At 35.5% G+C, this 23,583-nt stretch overlaps 1 protein-coding gene across 1 annotated transcript in view; it reads left to right on the plus strand.

Annotated features, from left to right (window-relative positions):
• The window catches only part of MUC19 (mucin 19, oligomeric), a 56,550-nt gene extending 33,581 nt beyond the window's left edge, over positions 1–22,969 (plus strand). Inside the window, exons 17-29 of the mRNA XM_044679107.1 lie at positions 48–100; positions 1,271–1,371; positions 1,617–1,768; positions 2,174–2,312; positions 2,997–3,101; positions 3,202–3,396; positions 7,980–8,219; positions 8,299–8,455; positions 9,612–9,737; positions 11,436–11,577; positions 12,472–12,503; positions 21,622–21,723; positions 22,860–22,969. Of these exons, the coding sequence (XP_044535042.1) occupies positions 48–100; positions 1,271–1,371; positions 1,617–1,768; positions 2,174–2,312; positions 2,997–3,101; positions 3,202–3,396; positions 7,980–8,219; positions 8,299–8,455; positions 9,612–9,737; positions 11,436–11,577; positions 12,472–12,503; positions 21,622–21,723; positions 22,860–22,969 (1,654 nt within the window). The remainder of the gene's footprint in view (positions 1–47; positions 101–1,270; positions 1,372–1,616; positions 1,769–2,173; positions 2,313–2,996; positions 3,102–3,201; positions 3,397–7,979; positions 8,220–8,298; positions 8,456–9,611; positions 9,738–11,435; positions 11,578–12,471; positions 12,504–21,621; positions 21,724–22,859) is intronic.
• The last annotated feature ends 614 nt before the right edge of the window (positions 22,970–23,583 follow it).

The raw sequence follows: 23,583 nt of genomic DNA on the forward strand, positions 1-23,583 counted from the left end.
TTACATGATGTGTAGCATTTTTATTGTATTTCTTTATTCATCCCTAGTATTTGCCAAGATGGGATTCTTCTTTGCCAACAGCCAATTGACAAAATCTCACGTAAGTCAATAAATCAATAATGTATTAAGTCCCTATGGCATGCCAGGCACAGAGCTAAGCACTGGGTATACAAAAAGAAGCAAGAGATAGTCCCTGCCTTCAAGGATCTTACAACTTAATGAAGGAGAGAAACTATAGACAAATATATACAAAACAAGCTATTTAACAGATAATCGGGAATTATCTGTTAATTATTAATTAATTAACAGTTAATAATTAACAGAAGAAAGGCACTGAAATTAAGAGGGTTGGGGAAAGGGAGGAATTTTAGTTAGAACTTATAGGGAGCCAAGAAGGTCAGTAGTTGGGATGGAGGAGGGAGAGAGTTCCTGGCATGAGAGACAGCCAGAGAAAATGCCATGAGCCAAGAGATGGAGTATCCAGGAGGTCAATGTTACTGGATTAAAGAGAACATGTTAAGGAATAAAGTACAGGAAGGAGATTGTAAAAGTAGGAGGGGGCCATGTCAAGAAAGGCTTTGAATGTCAGATAGAGCAATGTGTATTTGATCCTGGGGACAATAGGGAGTTGTTGAGTAAGGAGTCATATGATCAGATGTCTGCTTTTGGAAAATCATTTTAGTGTCTGAATGGAGGATAGATTAGAATGGGAAGAAACTTGAGGCAGGCAGAACAACCAGCAGGCTATTGCAGTAGTCCAGGTGTGAGATGATGAAGGACTATGCTAGAGTGGTGGCAGTGCCACAGGAGAGAAGAGGAAGTAGTAGAAAGATATTACAGAGGTGATATCAACAGGCTTTCAAAACAGATAGGAAATGGGGAGTGAGAGGGAGTGAGGAGTCCAAGATGACTGCAGCATTGTGAGTCTGAGGAATGGGAAGAATGATGTTATCCTGAATAGTAAGAGAGAAGGTAGGAAGTATCTGAATCTTGACCATAAACTCAAGATGCCCAGCTTTTCTAATTTTGCTTTTTAAACCCTTACCTTCTGTCTTAGAATCTATGCTATGTATCAGTTCCAAGGCAGAAGAGCAGTAAAGACAATTAGGGTTAAGTGACTTATCCAGAGTCACAAAGGTAGGCAGCATCTGAGGCTAAATTTGATGTCCCATCTCCAGGTCTGGCTTTCTATCCACTGAACCACCTAGCTGCCCCAAGATGCTCACGTTTTAAGCCTTTATAATTAAAAAGTACTTCCTTTTTACTCTAGAAAATTGTACTGGAGGAGCTATATATGTGAACTGCAGTGAATCAAATGCACAGCGAAGACAGGACAAAACATGTAGCTCTCGGAATATACCTAGTTTTAACGTAAGTAAAATAGCAGGTCCTTAATACTAAAATATTACAATAAGATAAGATGTCAAACATTTAGAAAATTCTTTCCTTGATTAATTTTTATTTGGAAAAAAATATTGCTATTTTGCTTATCTAATCAATGAATCCAAATATATTACTGTATAATCTCTAGATCTGACAATCTATGTTAAATAAATACCCATGATATTTAATAGTAACTGAAGTTTTGGGATGATTATTTGTGTTCCTTCATGTAGGAGGATATTCCCTGCAGACGCGGATGCTTCTGTCCTATAGGAATGGTTAGGGATTCAAAAGGAAACTGTATCTTTCCTGATGACTGCCCATGTTTTTTTGGTGGAAGGGAATATGACCAAGGAAGTACTACAGCAGTTGGATGCAATGAATGGTGCATATCAAACTAGTAACTTTTTTTTGGCTAGGGGGTAAGGGGGTTGTTTTTTGTGGCTTCAGAAATATATGGTTTCATTAATTCCTCTAGAAGAAAGATGGAAGTATTTCTAGATATCAGGGTCATTAAGTGTTTAGGTTAAAATACTGGTGATTTTTACTCTTAAAACTTATGTTCTCTTTTCTAAAATGCATACATATCAAGAATGAAAGGGACAAAGACACAGAAGAAGAAAAGAGAACATGCAATGATGACCATACAACTTCATGAAAGAAATACCAATTTTTTTTGTTTTCTCCCCATAAATTTACATATCAGTAATATTTATTTTAAAGTTGTTATATTACATTATAAAATATTATGCTATTTGAAATATTATATTTTGTTTCTTTTTCTTTTTAGTACTTGTATAAAAGGATCTTGGAATTGCACACAAAACAAGTGTCAAACATCCTGCCATATTTATGGGGATGGACATGTTAAAACCTTTGATGGAAAGAGTTACAGCTATGATGGTCTCTGTCAGTATTCCTTTGTTGAGGTAATTATAAATATCTTTGTAAAATTTCTTAATCTTTATTAAATATATACTTCTAGGCTGAAACTTGAGCTTGTTTTGTCTCAAAGCATTCAATTTTTAAGATGAATAAATGGAATCCTTGACATTGTTATAATATGTACTGTAGTAGAAGTTGCACTGGATTTGTAGTTAGAGGATCTGGTTTAAAATTCTGACTACCATGCACTACCAATATGACATTTGGAAAGCTACAACTTTTGAGCCTCATTTTTTACATCTATAACATAAGAAGAGTCAGATTGGTTGATTTCTAGGTCTCCTCTATATCTTAAGTTCAAACATTGGACACTGGGATTATTTATAAGTAAATGTATAAGTAATTTTATGGATTGATTCATTTAAATATCTAATTCTATACACATTTTGGTACACATATAACATCAAGCCAGGAGATCAGTAAAAAAAATATGGTATAAAGGTTTAGGGAAAGTGGAAATGAAGTTGCTTTTCAGAAAACAAAGTGGGACTTTGTCTACCTAGAAAAAGCTTCTAATTTGGAGGAGAAAATGAAATGAGGACATTAAAAAAGTTGATTAAAGTTGAAATTTCATGAGATACACTGATGATTTAAGGTGATTGTTGTAGATAAAAGATCTTCTTTAAAGAAGTTTGCAAATAATTATAAATGCAAATTGTACATTTTAGGATTATTGTGGTCAAGACAATGGTACATTCCGAGTTTTAACTGAGAGTGTTCCATGTTGTGAAGATGGACTTACATGCTCAAGAAAAATAGTAGTTGCTCTGAAGGTACAATATAACTCTTATTCACTTACTTTTTCTTTCTATCAGTCTAGAAAACAACTAATTGAAGTTGATAACATCTTAAACCTTTCTTTTTCATTTATAGGACCAAAATGTTGTCTTGCATGATGGCAAAGTCACAGTAGTCAAAATTTCGGAAAGCAAAGGATGTGAACTCGATACAAATGTATACTCTATGCATACTGTTGGTCTGTACTTGATTTTGAAATTTGTAAATGGATTGATCCTGATTTGGGACAAAAATACAAGAGTATCTGCTATATTGGATCCAAGCTGGAGTGTATGTACATTACTAATATGTTATTTATGGAGATGCACAATAATTTCTGATTTTAAAAGATAGTTGCAGCACTGCAGACAGGTGCAGGAATAGAATGATTGAATCCTAGTTTTAATTAGGAAAAAATATCTTCTTTTCATGTTAGGGAAAACAAATTATATCATCAGGGTAGAAAGGGTCTGGCAAGACAAATTGTGAAGTAGCTTAATCTTGGTCTAACCTTGTCAAGTTAATGATAAGGTTTTGAATTAGATGCATTTATGCAATATTCTTATATTAGAAGAAAAATCATTGACTTTATTTCTTAAACTTTTGTGGCTTGCATTTCTAGATCATTTTGGGAACTTGACTTGTAAGGACTGATAAAATTCTATTTACCTGTTTCTGGTTTCATATGAATATTCTAACTTACATGTAACTTCTTTTATTAATTATACTGCAACCATGTTCTTTTCTGAATATTTTTGAAATTTTAAACCCTTATTGTCCATCTTAAAATCAATGCTGTATATTGGTTCCAAGGCAGAAGAGTGGTAAAAGTAGGAAATGGGATTTAAATTATTTACCCAGATAATTTACCCAGGTAATATTTACCCAGATAATAATAGCTAGGAAGTACCTGAGGCCAGATTTGAATCTAGGGTCTCCTTTAGACCTGGCTCTCAATCTACTGAGCCACCTAGCTGCCCCCTATTTGTTTATTTTTTAACATTCTTTTCTTTTTAAATTTTGACTTTCAACTCTTTCCTTCCCTCCCATTCCTTCACATACCCACTGAGTGGGCAAATGATATTACATTAATTAAATATGAAATCATGCCAAATATGTTTCCTTATTAGCCATATTTTTTTAAAAAGAAAAGAAAAAGAGGAGATAAAATTATACTTTGATTTGTACGGAGAGTTATTAAATTCTCTCTCTGGAGGTGGATAGCTTTTTTTCCCCCCATCATAAGTCCTTTGGAATTGTCTTGGATCATTGTATTGATCAGAATGTCTGTGTCATAGTTGATTATCATTACAACATTGCTACAACTGTAAGCAGTGATCTTCAGGTTCTTCTCACATCACTTTGATTCAGTTCATATAATTCTTGCCATGTTTTCCTGAAACTATACCCCTCATCTTTTCTTATAGCACAATAGTACTCCATCTCAATCATATGCCTCAACTTGTTTAGTCATTCCATAACTTATGGGCATCCCCTTGATTTCCATTTCTTTGCCACCACAAAGAGCTGTTACAAATTTTTGTTTGCATATAGATCTTTTTTTCCTTTTTCTTTGTTCTCTTTGGAATACAGACCTAATAGTGGTATTGCTAGATGGAAGGACTTGCTTAGTTTGACTGCCCTTTGGGCATAGTTCCAAATTGTTCTCCAGAAAGGTTGGACTAAATCTTTACTCCACCAGTAGTTCATTAATGTATCTATTTTTCCATCATCCCCTCCAGCATTTGTCATTTCTGATAGGTGTTATGTAGTATCTCAAAGTTGTTTTAATTGACAATTTTTCAATCAATGGTAATTTAGAGGACTTTTCACATGACTGTAGAAAGCTTTGATATCTGCCATTGAGAACTGCCTATTTATATAATTTATCAACTGGGGAATGTCTCTTATTTCTATAAATTTGACTCAGCATGAGAATTGAGGCCTTTATCAGAGAAACTTACTATAAAATTTTTGATATTCATTATTGGTGGTACCATTTAATATAATGTATTTCCTTGATTATTTCTTTAAATTAAGTCTGTTTCTGCTTTTGATTTATCTGAGATCAAGATTGCTACACCTACTTCAGTTGAAGTACTAGATTCTGATCCAGCCTTTTATTTTATCTCCATAAGTGTATTTCTGCTTCAAGTGGGTCTTTTATAAATAAAAAATTATTGGATTCTGGTTTCTAATCCACTCTGTTACCCACTCCCATTTTATAGGTGAGAACATCTCATTCATATCCAGAGTTATGATTGCTTACTGTGTACTTCCCTCCATCCCATTTTCTTCTCTTTCTTCCACTTTCATCTTATCCCTTTTCTCTTGAAAAGACTATTTTACTTCTAATGCTACTTTCTTTCATCAGTCCTCCTGTTTTCTAATCCCATCTTTTTATAATCACTCCTTTCTTTTATCCTCTTCCCCTTCCATGTCCCCATTACATGTTACATTTCTATATACAATTCCATACACAACCAATTCTGATGAGTGAGGTTCAAGAATTGTTTCTTTCCATTTTCTACTCCATTGTAAAAGCTCTCCTTTACATACCTCTTTTATGCGAGAAAATTTTCTCCATTCTACTTCCCCCTTCCTCTTGTTCTCATTGCATCTCTCCCATCCCTTCATTTTGGGGGGAGACTATTCCAATATCACCAACTCACATCCATGCCCTTTGTCTATGTAAACACCTTTTAACTGCCCTGATAATTATAAAGTTCTTGAGCATTACAAATATCATCTTTCCATATAGAAATGTAAACAGTTTAACTTTATTTTATGTTTCTCTTGAGTCTTTTATTTAAATGTCAGATTTTCTATTCAACTTGTCTTTTCATCAAGAATGCTTTAAAGTCCTCTATTTCATTAAATATCTGTTCCTTCCTGAAGGATTATTCTCAGTTTTATTGGGTAGACAATTCTTGGTTGCATGTCTAGCTCCTTTGCCTTCTAGAATATCATATTTCAAGCCTTCTACTCCTTTAATATGGAAGCTTCTAAATCTTATGGGTCCTGACTATGACTCCAGGATATTTTAATTATTTTCATTTTTGTTTTGTTTTTTGACTGCTTGAAGTATTTTCTCTTTTCTCTAGGACCTCTGGAATTTGGCTATAATATTCTCTGGGAGTTTTCATTTTGGAATCTTTCAGGAGATGATTGGTGGATTCTTTTAATTTCTGGTTCTAAGATGTCAGGGCTATTTTCCTTTATACTTTCTCTTTGTTCCTCTGAGAAATAACATTGTTTATTAATGAGGTATGCCATTCATTAACAAAGATTGGGTCTTTGCATCTGCCTTTTACAAAGAAGACACTCCATGAGCCATGACACTCTCTTTTATAGGAAGCTGTGTCTTCTTTCTGATTGGCCTGACAGTTCATCCTTTGAACATTCACTGGAAGTTCAATTGGTGGATATTTCAAAATAGGAGATGGACATAGAGATCTCAATTTCTCCATTAGAAGGGAGGTGGATCTTTTGCGAAAACACAGGAAAAAACTGGCCCATCTTACTTTCCTTGATAATATCTTGAAATATGATGTTAGAATCCTTTTTTTGTTCATGATTTTTAGGTAATTCAATAATTCTTAAACTTTATCTCTTTGAACTATTTTCCTGCTCAGTTGTTTTTCCAAAGAGATATTTTACATTTTTTTCTATTTTTTTCTTATGACTTTGTTTTATTGTTTCTTTATGTCTCATAGTGTCATTAGTTTCTACCTTTCTGAATTCAAATTTTTAAGATGTTCTTTTCTTCAAAGGATTTTTGTATGTTCTTTTCCATTTGGCCAGTTCTTTTCAGTGGATTTTTGTGCTTCTTTACCACTTGCCCAGTTCTGGTTTTTAAGGTGTTATTTTAACACCTTATTATATTAAGGTGTTAAGGTATTTTTATACCTCTTTAACAAACTTAATTCTCTTTTCATAATTTTCACGTATTATTTGTCATTTCTTTCCTCAAGTTTTCCTCTACCACTCTTATTTCTTTCTTTAACTTTTGGAATTTCTTGCTGGGTTTCAGTCCAGTTAGCATTTTTATTTGAAGCCTTTTTTGGTAGCTATTTTCACAATATTGTTTTCTTCTGAGTTTATATCTTGGTCTTTTCTGCCACCATGCTAGCTTTTTATGGTAAGACACTGTCCCAGTCTTCAATCTTTTTTGGAGCTTCTGTTTTCAGAACTAGTTCTGGGAATCTTCAAGTTTTTGGTACTTCCAAGGTGATATTATCCTGAGGGAGGTAGGGTCACTGATCTCTTGATCTCTGCTCTGGTCTTTATCCAGGAAGGGTTCCTTGCACTTGCAAGCTCTAGTGTTCTTCTTTGCTTTGGAACTGTGATTAAGGCTCCTGCTCTCTTCTGACAAACCACTAGCACTCCTTTCCACCCTTAATCTATAATCTTGAACTGTGCATGGACAATAGAGTTGCCAGTAAGTGCCAGTTGTACCTAGTGCCAGCAAATGATCCCCTATAATAATTTTTTGACCAGTTGTCTGACCCCCTTAGCATCTCTAGCCTGAAAACTCTTAAAGCTGCTATTGCTATCGCCACACCACTGTTGCCACCACTGTATGTGAGGCCTGAGACAGGCCTCCACCTCAATGTCACAGACTTCTCCTACCAACCTTTTAAATTTTCTTGAATTTGTATAATGTCTCACCCCAAACTTACTTTTTTGCTCTGCTACTCCAAAATTTGAGTTGAGGCATTATTTTGAAGTTGTTCAGTAGGGAATGTTGGAAGAGTTCAGCTGGGTAGCTAATTCCAATCCTCCCTCTAGCCAACATGTAGAATCTTAATAAAGCACAATCATTATATCCACATCTACAAGAGCTTTTTCATTTTAGTTTATTTTTAATACAGGGCAAAGTGTGTGGTCTGTGTGGAAATAATAATGGAGATCTCAAGGATGATTTCACAACTAGACATGCATCTGTAGCTGTTGGAGCACTGGAATTTGGAAATAGTTGGAAAACAAGTCAAGAGTGTTCAGACACAGTGGTTCAAGCTTTCCCATGTGACTCTAACCCATACTGTAAAGCATGGGCTATAAGAAAGTGTGGAATCATCAGAGATAGTACCTTTAAAGATTGCCACAACAAGGTAACAGATTCATTATTCTATTATTTTGAAAGATGTCCTTAGTGGTAGCAGAGAAAACTCATATACTGTGTTCTTTTAGGTTGACCCTGATGCTTACTATACTGCTTGTTTAGAAGAAGCCTGTGCATGTGATATGGAAGGAAAATATCTTGGATTTTGCACTGCTGTGGCCATGTATGCAGAAGCTTGTAGTGCAGTTGGAGTTTGTGTCTCATGGAGAAAGCCAGACCTTTGCCGTAAGCAAAATAACATACTGGTGGGATAGCCTATTTAACACCTTCTTATATAGAACAGTTCTACTAGAAAAAATTTCTTTAAAAAGAGTCACACCATTTACATATAATTCCATAACTAGAAATATTACCTCTCTGAGTCATTTTTAAGTAATTGGAATACCAATGGATCTTTGCGTCATGACAGCATATTTTGACCTTGTGTTATTGGTTCAGATTTTCCGTTTTCATTGCTCTTGGATTGCATTTTCTTTACTCTTGTATTCTCCGTAGAATACAAGTGAGTATTGAGGACATATATGTCATATTCACAACCACTGTATTTGTATTTTTGTGATTTATAACATCACAGTATGATTCTAGAGCTCTAAACCTCTAGCATACATAATGAATTCCATTGCATTTTACTAAAAGTTAAAATTACTTGAAAGCTTTTATGCATAATTCATTTCAAAAAATATTTGTTAAATGTCTATTTGATGCCTAGTACTATGCTAGGCCTTGGGACCAAGAAAAACATAAAGTAAGTCTCTGTCTTCAAGGAGCTTAAACTTGAGAGATACAAAATGCACACAATGCAAAATCACACAAAGTCATTTCAAGAGGGAAATAGTCCTAATAATTGGAGAATCTAGAAAGACCTGATGCAGGCAGTAGAACCTGAGCTTTTCTTGGAGGAAATGAGGGTTTCTTTGAGTTAGAGGGGGTGCATTCCAGATTGGGAAGGTGTAAAAGACTTGTACAAATGCATAAAGCAAAAGATAAGGTGCCATGTATTAGGAGTAGCTAGCAGGTCAGTTTAAACAGAACAGAGAATAACATTAAAAGACCATGCTTCTAATAGTAAAGAAATTACTGTTTGTTATTTTTTCCATCTGACAAGAGGAAAGTTCATTTTTCATACCATAAAATATTCCAAGAGTCTCAGTACAGTTTTAAGTAAAATTTTCAGACACCTTTAGAAAATCCTGTATTTGTAAAAACTTTATTGATCAAATGAAGCCAGAAGAACTGACTAGGACTGAATGAAATGTTTAAATTCACTATTTGTGTCACTTGAAAACTTTTTTGAAAAATCTACTTTGGTAAAATGAAATTAAAGTTAAAATTAAAGTTGTCTCTTCACAAACCAAAGTAATTCAGTTTAATTCAATTACAGCTGTCTATTGTGACTTTTACAATGGCCCTGGTGAATGCAGCTGGCATTACGAGCCCTGTGGGACAGTGAAAGCAAAAACATGCAAAGATCATCTTATTGGTCAAAAATTTGCTACTGTTTTGGAAGGTAAGGACGTTTTTGATATCTTCCATGGAACAACATAGAAGAGTCTTGCTTTGTAAAGCTGTAAGATGGCACATATAGGGGGCAGCTGGGTAGCTCAGTGGATTGAGAGCCAGGCCTAGAGACTGGAGGTCCTGGGTTCAAATCTGGCCTCAGACACTTCCCAGCTGTGTGACCTTGGGCAGGTCACTTGACCCCCATTGCCTACCCTTACCACTCTTCCACCAAGGAACTAATACACAGAAGTTAAGGGTTTAAAAAGAAAAAAAAAAAAGAAAAAAAAAGATGGCACATATATAATTTATTTATAAATTTGTTTTGCTCATTTCATAACAAAGTACAGTTAAGACATAAACACATATTTGCATTGCGGATAGTAATAATAGGTAGCATCTGGATAGTGCATTAATATTTGCAAAATGCCTTACCTATGGTATCGCTAATCTTCACAACAACCCTGTTGAAGAAGGCTGCTATTATTGTTTTGATTTTATAGATGAGGAAATTGAAGCAGAGAGGATAGGGTATTTGATCAGGATTATATAGCTAGTAAGTTGGGGGCAACTGGTGGCTCAGTGGATTGAGAGCTGGGCCTAGAGACGGGAGGTCCTGGGTTCAAATGTGGCCTCAGACACTTCCTAGCTGTATGACCCTGGGCAAGTCACTTAACCCCCACTGCCTAGCCCTTACCACTCTTCTGCCTTGGAGCCAATACTCTAAGATGGAAGGTAAGGGTTTAATATATATATATATAGCTAGTAAGTGTTTGAAGCAATATTCAAGTTCAAGCCTTTCTGACCCCAAATCTAACACTCTAGCCATTATGCTACCCGGCTATCAAATGGATGAATTTTTGTCTCTAATAGATTCATTAAGGAAAACAAAAAAAATACAGTATCCCAGTTATCCTACCTTCTGTTAACACTTTAAGCACTTTTTTGTGGAAGAGTGATGCAAATCAAAATAAAGCAAGTTGATATTAAGGATTAAAAAACTCTATACATCCAGAATATAAAATGGGTTTATTAAACCTACAATCAATTTCCTACACCTTCTCTATTTGCATCTACAGTTATAACTGATATTCAGTGATGACTGTCATACTTAAAGAATCTCAGTCAAAAAAAGAAACACTGAATTGTGTTCAATATATCGCACTTCCCCATAGCAGAGAAAGTTTTGGAGTTCTCATGAATGATTTGTTTTGTTCAGTTGTATCAGTTGTATCTGACTTTTTGTGAATTTGGGGTTTTCTTAGGAAAGATAGTAAAGTGGTTTGTCATTTCCTTCACCAACTCATTTTATAGAAGATGGAATTGATGGAAACAGGGTGAGGTGACATGCTCAAGGTCACACAGTTAGTAGCATCTGAGGCCAGATTTGAACTACCAAAGATAGCCCAGCACTCTATCCCCTGTACACTTAGCTGCCCCTCATGAATAATACTGGAAATGAAAAAAAAAATTTTCATTTATCTGTACTTAACTCAAAATTGAATAAATTATAATTGTAGTATTGTAATTAATTGACTTTTTAGGAAATGTTCTGTTGCTTTTATAAACTGTTCAAATGTAAGTGAAGACTTAATGATTTAACTTCATCTGTATTTGGCCATTAAATAACCAATATACTTTACCTAGTTAATTTACATATGATGAATTTCAGTAGAATTGCAATTAATTTAATCATTTTCCTACACAGGTTGCTATGCTAAATGCCCTGACAGTGCCCCATATCTGGATGAAAACACCATGAAATGTGTCAATTTATCGGAGTGCAGCTGCTTCTATAATGATGTAATACCAGCAGGTGGAATCATTGAAGATGAATGTGGCAGAACATGGTACAATGACTATTTCCATCCCAATAGCCAATTCTCCACTTGCCATTTTAATTCAAAATTAATACATTTTATACATATGGAGCAGAGGATTCAAGTGATAGATTTGGTGTCTGGACTCTATTTTTTGAATCCCTCCTCTGACACTAGCTAGTTCTTTAACTGTGTCACTCAAACTCTACATGGCTTAATTTATGAGCGATTCTCAGTGTCAGTGGAAAGAGTTCACATACAAATGAAATATAGATCATTGATATATATATATGTATATGTATATATGTCATTTTCAATCATAAAATTCATAAAACTGAATTCCAGTTTTGATCAATTATTAGTTGGATATTTCCCAATATTTCATATATAGAAAATATATATGAAAGAGATAGAGAGAGATACGTGCATATAACTTTCTCAAATATTATTTGCATAGTGTCAAATAATGGAGACTGTTAGATCACAAAATTCTTTCAGTTAAACATATCACCCTACAAAATTTATATCATATCCACAAGACTTCAGGAAAACAATAGCTTATATTTCATCACAGTCAAAAGACAGAATGGTATCAAAGTTGAAAATGCAGAAGTCAAATTCACATCTTGCTTTATATTTTATACTATCTCTTTTTTTAATAAGGGTCATCCACTGAAGTAACTAGGAATCTCAAGTGGTATAGGAGATGTGGATTGTGAATCATGGTTTTGTTTTTCTTCCTTTAGTGTGAAGAGCAAACTATTACCTATAATATATTTCAGGGTAGGGGCATCAATTGCATTTCGATATTAGGCACAAGGTTGTTTTTATTGTGATTTACTGCTGAGATGGTATATGTTCTAAAAGTATGTTTTTGTAGGTAAGAATTTCAAATATAATCCTTATTTTTTATTTAACTTCCAGTTTTTGCATAGCTGGACAATTACAGTGCAGTGGTAAGTAATTATATCTTTATTCCAATTGATTTATAAAAGATAGATGAGAAATTTTCTTTATCAAAAATTAATTAGTTATAGAAATATGTACACTATTTTATTACAGTATATAATCCAACCCACTGGAAAAGACAAGATTAAAAAGTGGACTTGCATATGTTTTACAATATAACTCTGCTATCTCTTTGCCATTACTATATATACTGCTTCCCCAAATCATTTCCTCCCTAGCACCATTACTTTATACTGAGTAATTAGCACATCAGTCATTGCTGGGATGATTCCCACTACCTAGAATTCACCTACTGATCTAGCTCTGGAAGCCAAGATACAAAAGCTATGAGTCTGACTATGAGACCAAATATTCTGAGATGTGAGTGGGAAACAGTGTAGAAAGAGACCTCAAAAGTGTCATTTCAAGAATGACATGCTGCCATATGATCAAACCGTTTAGGTGACATCTTCAGTACCTCCATGCTACTTCTTGTTTATTTTCTCCCAACTTAGAAAATGCCATCTCTTAAAAAATAGAAATGACATGGCAGAATCAGGTCTATGGCATTTTTTATTGCTTTTAATTGGTATCTTTTGGTTATTACAGAAACAACTATGTCTCCCGTTTTGACAAGTTCAGGTAAATGTTTCACGTATTTATTTCCAAGTACTTTTCAGTTTCCTATTATATATGCTTTTCATAAGAAAAACCCAAGTGACTAGTAATTTGGATCATGCAACATAAGGAAAGAGAATTATTAAGTAAAAATTAATAGGAAATGGGAAAGATATTAAAGGATCACTTCATTTTATACATTTAAAATATACCTATCTTCCATACTTAAGACTTCTAGTTTAGTTACTATTAGTTAGAATTCAGAATTCTAGCTTAGAAATGTGAACCCTAGTGGAATGAGACAAAGAAATGAGCTAGTTTCCGTGTAAAAACATTCTTGTACCCTTTGCTAGTATGGAAATAAAAGTAATTGATTTACTTTTCCCCCTAAACATTTTTGGTGGATTTTTAGTTCATAAGATCATTACAATTATATCCTTTCATACAAAATCACCTTTCAACTTAGTTGTACAGAATGTAGTTTTAAATTTGAATAAGCTTGTATTTAAATCATAGGCATTAATAGTTTTAAGCAAATAAGATTTTTAGAATTTTGCTTTACTTAACAGGGCATGTTATTTTACTTACTATTGATCTCTGTTATGAGGAATATGAAAAAATAAATAGGAATATGAATTTGAAATTTTGATTTTTAGTCCAAATTCTGCTTTTAGACAATTCAACTATAAAATCTTCTTATAAAGTTTTAGAGAGAATAAATTTAAAAGGTAATTTGAAAATTTCAGAATATTTTGAATTAAAAACCAAATATAATAAAGCAGAACGACATAATACAAAGATTTCTGGATTTGAAATTAGAAAACATGAGTTTAAATCTTTACTTTGGTGATAATTGGTTATGAGATCTTGAGTAACATCCTTGGCTTTTCTGGACTGGAGTTTATTCCTCATTTATGAAATGAAAGTGTTGAATTTCTAAACTCTTAACTTTATAATCCATTATATTGTTGGTAATGATTTCAATTAAAAGCAGGTTCAGCAGACTAATTAACACTTATATTTTTTCAACATACTGAGATTTGAAAACAAGTGAATAATTTTCATGGCTGGTTATGTAATTTTAAGTACTGAAAGCTATAAAATACATTTCTTTTAAAGTATGGTCATCTGAATATTAAGTGTCCCAGGTAGAACTTTTCAGTTTGCCTTTCCAAAGGGCAGAGACCAATTCCAGGTATTTATTACAAATATTTCTGGGTTCTATTTTGTATTCATGGCAGGATGTCTTCAAATAATTCTCTTTCCACAAATATTCACTTTCCTAAGTATCCTTCACTAGAGGAACCAAATTGGGTAAAACTGATATGAAGAGAAATACTTTGTAGCCTGCTCATCCAGATAAACTGAGTCAACCAAAATTTGGGGGAATATTTCCTAATATGGCTTAGTTTTACTTTTACTCACTAACTAAATTCTAACAGAAAAGAAAGAAGGCTTCTCTCTTGGCTAAGACTATGATGAAGTAGCCTCACTTATTTAGAAAAATTTCTATGCTTTAGAAATCTATCTCTCTATCCCCAATATGGAGAAAATTACTATTCCAGGAATGACTATATTCTCAGAATAGAATAATTTTCTATTATTAATATTAATAATTTTTATTTTTAATTAATTATTAAATAATTTGTTTTAGTTGGTGGGTTTAATAAATAATTAATGAATTTTGATTGTTAAAGTAATTGATAATATTAATAGTTGATATTAATATTAATACATAGACAATCTTATTGTGGCACATGGATAATGTTGCTTGCATTACTGGAAAAAATGGTTGGTCAAATAGATAGGCATTATGTTGTAGGGGAAAGAATACTGAACTTGGAATCAATGAAATTCTGGTTTTGAATCCTGCTTTAAACATTTATCTACTATGTGAACCTAGGCAAATCGCTTGACTTCTATCACTCTTTTTTTTTACTCCCTCATCTGCAAAATACAGATAACAATACCTATAGTACTTTAACTTTCAAAATAATTATGAAGATCAAATGTCATTATTTGTTTTCCTTTTTTAATTATATATTTCGTAATCATCAACAACAAAAAACATTTAAATAAACAAATGCAAAAAAGAAATTATGTACAAAATCACAAACTCCAATTGTTTACAATTTGTTAAAATATATATGTTTAAGAATATAAATATCCTCTGCTTTTGAGTTTCTTTTGGATTTGTATTACTTGAATATTTTTTCTCTTCATTTTGTGGCTGTTATTTTCTCTAATGTTATCATTGTATCTATTATTCTTTTTCCCTTTTTTCTATTTTCATCTCTTCATGTATTTCCTTTATTTTCTTTATATTTCCCATATTCATCATTTCTTATAACATAATATAATCATGATATTCAAATATCATTATCCATTCAGCCATTTCCCTCAATAATTGCATCTGTTTTTTTCCAATTACTTTGTCATTACAAACAAAGCTTCCATTAATATTTTTATACATATGTCGCTTTTTTAACCACTCAATTATGCCTATAGGGCCAAGTCCTAGTAATGGGATTCCTAGGTTAATAAGCATGAACAATTTTACAGCTCTTAATATATATTTCAATATATATTTCCATCTTGTTTTCTAAGGAACAATTCACAGCTGCTCTAGTAATTTAATATTAGGCCTGTTTCTCCATGTTTTTATCAACATTTAATTTGATCAACTTAACCAGTCTGATTCTCAAAAAACATACATTACCAGGACCATTGGTCCTTAGGCAGCAGACACAATTTGTTGCCAGGAAAATACATTTTCCAAAACCAAGTCTTTCCAGCTTGGTCTACACAGTGGAATTTGTTCCTGTACCAGAACCTCTCAGGAATGTAGGATTACCTTCATAGTATGATGAGTATTAAAGTAAGATTTTTGTATACTTGTTATGCTCTCTAAAATACTGTTGTTTCCCAAGAAACCATGTTTAGATTATACGTATGCTCAGGCTTAGATCTACCAGCTAGCCTCAAGCAGATATTGGGGGGTCAGGGGTCTAATGCATGCCCTGCACTCAAGGAGACTTATAGTAAATAAAAGGTAGAGAATGATTCATTCTGCCAAAGGATCCAGTACTAAGCTACACCATTGTGTTAAAATGTATATAAAAGAACAAATGGGATTTTTTTATAACTCCTAATAATCGCTTTCATTTCATCTTCAGTGGTGGTATATTCACCATTTTCATCTTTAATGCTATTGATTTGGTTTTCTTCTTTTTTTATCATGTTAACCAAAGGTTTATCAATTTGTTGATTTTTCATAAAACCAATGCCCTAGACTTATTTATTAGTTCAATGGTTTTCTTACATTCAATTTTATTGATTTCATCTTTAATTTTTAGTATTTCTAATTTGGTATCTAGTTGGAAATTCTTGTCTTGTTCTTTTTCTAGTGTCTTAAGTTGATTTCCCAATTCACTGATCTTTCCTTATTCTATTTTATTATTATATACTTTTATCGTTACCCTGTTTATTCCTTCATATTATATCCATTTTAGCCCCAACTCTATCAGAAATCATGACTACTACCCCTCTCTTTTTCTGTATCATCTAAGGCATAGTATATTCTGCTCCAGTCTTTCACCTCCACTTTATGTGTATCTCTCCTTTTCAATGAATTTCTTGTAAACAATACATTTTCAGGTCATTTCCAATCCTTTTTTGCAAAGCCAGTATCAGGCACATTTCTCATCCCTGGAAATACCAGTAAAGGTAATACGGCAAAATTACCACCATATTTCCAGTCATCCAGATATTCAGCAGGCTAAGTGCTATCCTTGACTCTTACACTCAAGCACCCAGTATATAATCTGTTGATTTTATTTTCATAGCATCTTTCATATCTGCCCCCTTCTCTCCTCTAATATTAACAACATTCTGGTGTAGGCTCTCATCACTTCATGATTGGACTATTATAATGGCCTTTTGGTTGGTTTCCAATGCTACATATTCTCCCCACTCTAATCAGTTCTCCACTCAACTGTCAAAATGATTTTTCTAAAGTACAAATCTGGCCATGCCAACCCTCTACTTCCTAAACTCAAGTAGTTCCCTAATGCATAGAGGATCAAATATAAAATCTTCTGGCATTCAAAGGCAAAAAATTGGTCCCGACTCTACCCCACCCCCATATCTTTCCAGACTTCTTATACCTTACACACTCTTCCTCTCAACATACTCTACAGTCCAATGACATTGACCTCCTTGCTGCTTAACGAACAAGACATTTCCAACCTGGGGCATTTTTGTGGCTTATCCCCTATGCCTGGAATTCTCTCCTACCTCATCAATGCCTCCTGGCTTCACTGGCTACTTTCATGTCCTGCCTAAAATTATACTTACTAAAGGAAGCCTTTCCTGCTCTATCAAAATTTTAGTGCCTTTTCTCAGGTGATTATTTTCTATTTATTGTATATGTAACTTTTTTTGAATGTAGTTATTAGCATGCTGTTGCCCCCATTTGACTGTGCCCTCTTTCTGAGAAGGGACTCTGTTGACTTTCTGTATATCTCCAGTCCTTAATGATATAAAGGAAGTTCTTATTAGATGTTTGTTGATGGAGTGACTGGCATAAGGTTGCACCTCATGGAGTCGTGCAGATATATACATGCAGGCCTATCTACTTAAATACATTCATATACATAAAGGTATATACCTATTATCTTAGGTATATAATTACGTACTTATGGTCAGTCAGTCACTTCTGATTCCTCATGACCCCATAGACCATGCTGTCCATGAGGTTTTCTTGGCAAAGATAATGGAGTGCTTTGCCATTTCCTTCTCCAAAAAAATGTATAAAGGCAAACAGAGGTTACCCAGAGTCATGCTATTGGGTATCCAAGGTTGGATTTAAACTCCTGAAGATAAGTCTTCCTGATTCTAAGCCCACTGTATCACCAAGCTGCTGCCACAAAATGCTTTCTCTACCATTTTTCTGTTCTCCTCTATTATTCATTCACTACAATTGTTTTCTGAAAAGCAACCACACCCATAGGAGCCAGTAGGACAAACACAACAGAAAATATCATCTTGACAAAATCAACAGCATTCAGAGGTAGCTCAGAAGGATTCATTCAAGGTTATTTAAAAAAACAGATCAGACACCTGGCTATCCCTCAATATCTCCTTGTTATCTTTTGACTCTTTCTGAAGAACCAGAAACATGAAGACCTACAGGATTCCCACTTTGATCATGACTTATAAGTAGTCCAGTAATTCTTAGTCTCTCATGGTTCTATTTTCTAGGTCAATTGTTTTTTCAATGAGATGTTTCATATTATCTTCTAATTTTTCATTCTTTCAATTCAGTTTTATTGTTTCTTAATGTCTCATGAAGGCTTTATTCTTGAGAGGGGAAGAGTGGGGGGAAGAAGGGTACTCTCTTAAACTTCAATTTTTCCTTGCTGCTATCCTTAGCTCTAGTTCTGGGTTTCTGCAAGTTTCTGTTCTTCTAAGGTGGTTGGCCTGTGGGCTGAGAGATCTAGAAGCTATCTCCTATTGATGATTCAACCTCCTCTAGGGACTGCTGATGGCTTGCAGGGCTCAGAGCACTGTGAGCTACCTTGCCCTGGGGCTTGGGACCTTAGCACAGGCTTGGACAGGGTCTCCTGCATCTCCCCTTGGGCTAGCATCAGACAGGTAGGGTTTAGGGTTTGGGTCTTCACTGCTGACTTGGGCAATAGCTGAGAGCCTCACTCTGGGCTTAGACCACCCTGGTGCACTCTGGACTGCCCTGTGATGGAACTTGGAGCTTCATTGAAGGCTTAAAAAGGCCTGACACTGTGGACTTAGGGCCTCCGTACAGGCTTGTGCCAGGGCTTGTGACTTCAAAGAGTAGGCATGGGGTGCTCTGCTGTTGGCTTAGGCAGCGACCTGGGATCTCAAATATGGCTTATGTCCAAATTCAGATCTTGGATCAGTGGATGGGAGATGGGCAGCTTGCACTACTCTGTGCCTGGTTTTACTTCCAGCTCCCCTCTCACTCCAGTGAAAGAGACCATCTCTGCCTACCTTTAAAGTTGTTTTCTGCAGGAGAGTTACTTCACTCTATCCTCTTGTTAGTTCTGTGATACCAATAATCATATTAAGGTACTATTTTAATATTACTCTAAGAGGATTCTCAGAGCAATTCCAGCTTTCTATACTGCTACTCTGCCATCTTGGCTCTGACCATTAAGGATTCCCTCTTTGGCCCAATCTAACAACACATTACATTCTGTCCTTTTTTTGTTCCCTCACCCCATTCCTCTCAGGGGCTATCAGTTATGGACTAATAACCATGCTAGGCCCCCTCATTACCCTTGTCTTTGGCACTAAATGCCTACCCCTGAGAAGCAATGTGCCAGTATCTCTGCCTTTGTTTCTGAACTACAATCAGCTTTTTTAATGTACATTCTTTCCCTTCTTCCTTACAAGGAAGCCTTGAAATGGGACCTTCCTCTGATTCAGGTCAGTAAGGACTGGTTGTGGTCTGCTCATGGGGAAAGGGACATAACTATTTTCCATCAATTACCTTATGATTTGTAAGATGACTGGAACAGAATCAGGAAGAACTTAGTCCATGAGAAATTCTAATTCAGGGAAAGTAGCCATTTGAGGTTGACTGTTCCTCTCCCTCCTTCATTCCTCCTTCCTTCCACCTTCTTTCCTACATTCTCCCTCTCTTATGTTCCCTCTGCCCACCTTCAGAAGCATGCCTCTCTCCTTCCTTTTCTCTCTCATTTTCTATGACATGAATATGACTATACTTCCAGACATTCAAGAAATACTATTTCTCTTGGGATTGTCCATGTTGGATCTTACCAGCACAGTTTTCCCCATCTGACCTCTGTCCCATTGTTTTTGTAAGCACCAGGGGGCCAATGTCAGAAACAACTGTCATTCCTGAAAATCCCAGCAAGGTAATAATGCATTGAGCAGCAGCTGTTCTGCATCTGGCATAACACCTTAGTGCAACTCATTGAATTGTATAGATCTAAACACATGCATGCTAATATGTGTTTGAATATACACACAAAAGTATATATGTACATAAATAAGTTCTCCCCCACCATTTTTCCAGGACCCTCTACCATTCCCTTACCATCTGTTTCATCATTTCCTGTTTCCCCCAGAAGGAACCACATCCACAGGAACCAGTAGGATAAGCAGAGCTGAAACCACTATCATGAGAAGATCAGCAGCAGTGACCACTGGCCCCAATGGAACTACTCAAGGTTAATTGCAAATCAGAGATTTATGAGAAGGGTTTACATTTCAGACTCTGATTATTTACGAAGCCCTAAGTATGAGAAGAGTTATATAGTTCCTTCTTTGCTTCAATTAAACAGACCAAGTTACATTAGGGACTTTTTCTGTTCCTATTAGTACCAAGCAGCCAAATTACCAAAAACCATGAAAGTGAGTATTAAAAGTCCTTCTTTTGGCTGGACACCAAATTCCCAAGCCCAGTGGAAAACACTTCTTCCCCAGGTTTAGAGATACAATGAGTTTTTGAAAGAAAAAAACCAGCAGCATTCTTCCTCTACTCCTCGAAAAGAACCCCAAGGAGGCAGCCTCTACTGCTTTCTAGTCAATGAGGATTAATTTGGGTCTGTTCCAAACAACTGGGACATTATCATTTCCTGTCTTCATCTTATTCTTTTCAGGTATGAGAGGGACAGAAAGTGGTAGGATAAATCTAGCAAGAAATTGTAATATAGTACAGCTACCCACATGGTCCTGAATCCTCTTCCTCTCCTTGTTGTTCCTGCAAATTTTCTTCCTCTCTCTTTTCATTGTCTCCACTTTCTAGAAAAATATCCCTCTCACCCTCTCAAGTTCCCTCTGCCCATCATTTGAATCAAGACTCTCCATGGGGCTAGCCAGGTGGCTCTGTGGATTGAGAGCCAGACCCAGTGATGGGAGGTCCTGGGTTCAAATCTGGCCTTGGACACTTCCTGGCTGTGTGACCCTGGGCAAGTCACTTGACCCCTATTACCTAAGCATTACCACTCTTCTGCCTTGGAACCAATACACAGTATTGATTCCAAGATGGAAGGTGAGGGTTTTAAAAAATTTTAAAAAAAGACTCTCCAAATCTCTCTCTATGTAATTTTCTTTAAGAAAACAGCAACAGCACCATAAAGAAATACACATGTTGCCACACACATACAGGCACATGACATAGTATTTTTCAGGGGATTGCCCCCATTGGAGATTACAAACACATTCTTTTTTATCTGAACCATGTCCTGTTGTTTGCAGGCACTATTAAGCCAGTTTGGGATATAACTTCCATTTCTGCAAATCCAGGTAAAGGTAATTCTGGATGAGGTTGCTCAGCACCCTTCCAATGCCAAGATTACTAGGATAACACAATGAAGCAACCAATTGCATATATAGAGGGCAAAGGTTATTGTGAACACATACATACAGCAGTTCTACTCTAGCAATTTTTGGCTGCCTTTTCCAGTTGCCTTACATTCTGCTTTTATTTTCCTGAATTCCCAGAAGGAATCATATCCACACAAACCAATGGAACAAACAGAGCTGAAGGCACCACAGCAGCAAAGGCAGTGCCAGTCAGCACCATTTCTAATGGAGCCATTCAAGGTGAGTGGCATATCAGAGATCTTCTGGGCCCTTTTTGTCTCCTCTTGAAACTAGGTTTTTTAAGAAGCTCCAGGTAATGGAAGACCTCCATGATTCCCTCTTTATTCCAATTTGATAGTGCATGTGGCATTCTGTCCCTGTTTCTGCTCTCAAGGAATAAGCAAACAAATTACCTAAAATAATGAGGATGATTACTTGGAACCCTACTTTACCATAGAGAGGCAGCAAATTCCCTGGCCCAGGCAGCCAGAGTTCCTTCCTAGCTTTCCAGTCAAAAAGAACATTTAAAAATGTGCATTCTTCCTAGCTTCCTTGTCAAGAAGCCTCAGGAGGGGGCCTCCTTCTGCTCCTTGTTCAGGAAAAACTCTGTTCCTTCTAAATAGGGACTATACTGATATTTTTCTGGTATATAAGCTTTTTTCAAATATGAGAGGGATAGAAAGATGCAGAATCCAACAAATTGGAAATTCAAATGGAGTAGAGCTAATTACCTGGGACTAAATCCTCTTTTGCTCCTTCTTCTTCCTGCAAGTTCTTTCCATCACTCTTTCTAAATCTTCTACTTTCTTGCACAATTTCCCTTTATCTTTCCAAGCACCCTCTGCCCATCACTCAAACCAAGTCTCTCCCATTCCAAATCTCTTCTTTTTATTCAGAGAAAACATAAGCACACAATCTCTCTCTCTCTCCCTCTCTCTCTCTCTCACACACACACACACACACACACTTTCACACATAAATACATATAGTACACAAGACAACCACTTGGCATGGTATTGTTTCTTTTAGGGATTACCAACACAGTCTTTCTCATCAAACCTGAGTCCCACTTTTTTCTAGTTACAAGTAGGCCACCATCAAGTACAAATTTCATTTTTGAAAATCAAAGCAAAATTAATTCTGTAAGAATTTGTTCAGTATTCTCCGCATTGCTTTGACTTCTAAGATGTTACAATGCCGCAACTGGTGGAATCATGCAACTTTACCAAAAGCAAAGGTCATGAAACAAAGTTGCACACAGGCAAAGGTATAGAGCTACAATATACACTCCTTCTACTATCAGTTCTAGGCCATCAATTTTGATGTTTTGACTCCTATTTCCTAATCTTTCAATGTTCCATTTCTCATCTTCCAAGAAGCGACCATATCCACAGGAGCAGGTGGGACAACCACAGCTGAGACTACCATAATAGGAACATCAGCAAGAGTCAGCAATGGCTTCAGCAGAACCACTCAAGGTTGGTAGCATGTCCTAGAGATCTTCTTAGTGTCTGCTTTTGAAATTCTAGTTCATCATGTAGCCTTAAGCACAATGAGAGCTACAGGATTCCATCTTTATTCTAATTTGATGATACATATTTTGTAATGTTCTTTTATGCTCCCATCAGGTGCTACTCAACAAGGAGCAGACAGATAAATCACCCAAAGCAATGAAATGAAACTCATTTTTTCACTGACAAGGCCACTGAATTTCTAGGCTCAAAGAATGACATATCTGCCCAAGTTCTACATTCAGAAGGAGCTTTGAGAAAATAGATATTCTTTCTGTCTTTCTTACTGAGAAATCTTAGGATAAGAACATCATTTCTTTCCAGGTCAATGAAGTTACATTTGGCTCTGCTCCTGGCAATAGGAACGCTTTGGTTACTTATTCTTTCACCTTCATATTTAAAGGCAAGGCTAGCACCCTGCCATGAAAGATACCCACCTATTTTCCATGGTCAACTTTTTCCCCAATCAATATGTCCTTCCCATGCACCTTACCTAAACTTTGGGTTCCCCCATTTCTGCCTTTACAGTATCAGTCACTTCAACAGGAGCCAGTGGGACAGGCAGAGCTGAAACCAGCACAAAGGGGAG

Source organism: Gracilinanus agilis, chromosome 5 (assembly GCF_016433145.1).
Source record: "Gracilinanus agilis isolate LMUSP501 chromosome 5, AgileGrace, whole genome shotgun sequence".
NCBI classification, from domain to species: Eukaryota; Metazoa; Chordata; class Mammalia; order Didelphimorphia; family Didelphidae; genus Gracilinanus; species Gracilinanus agilis.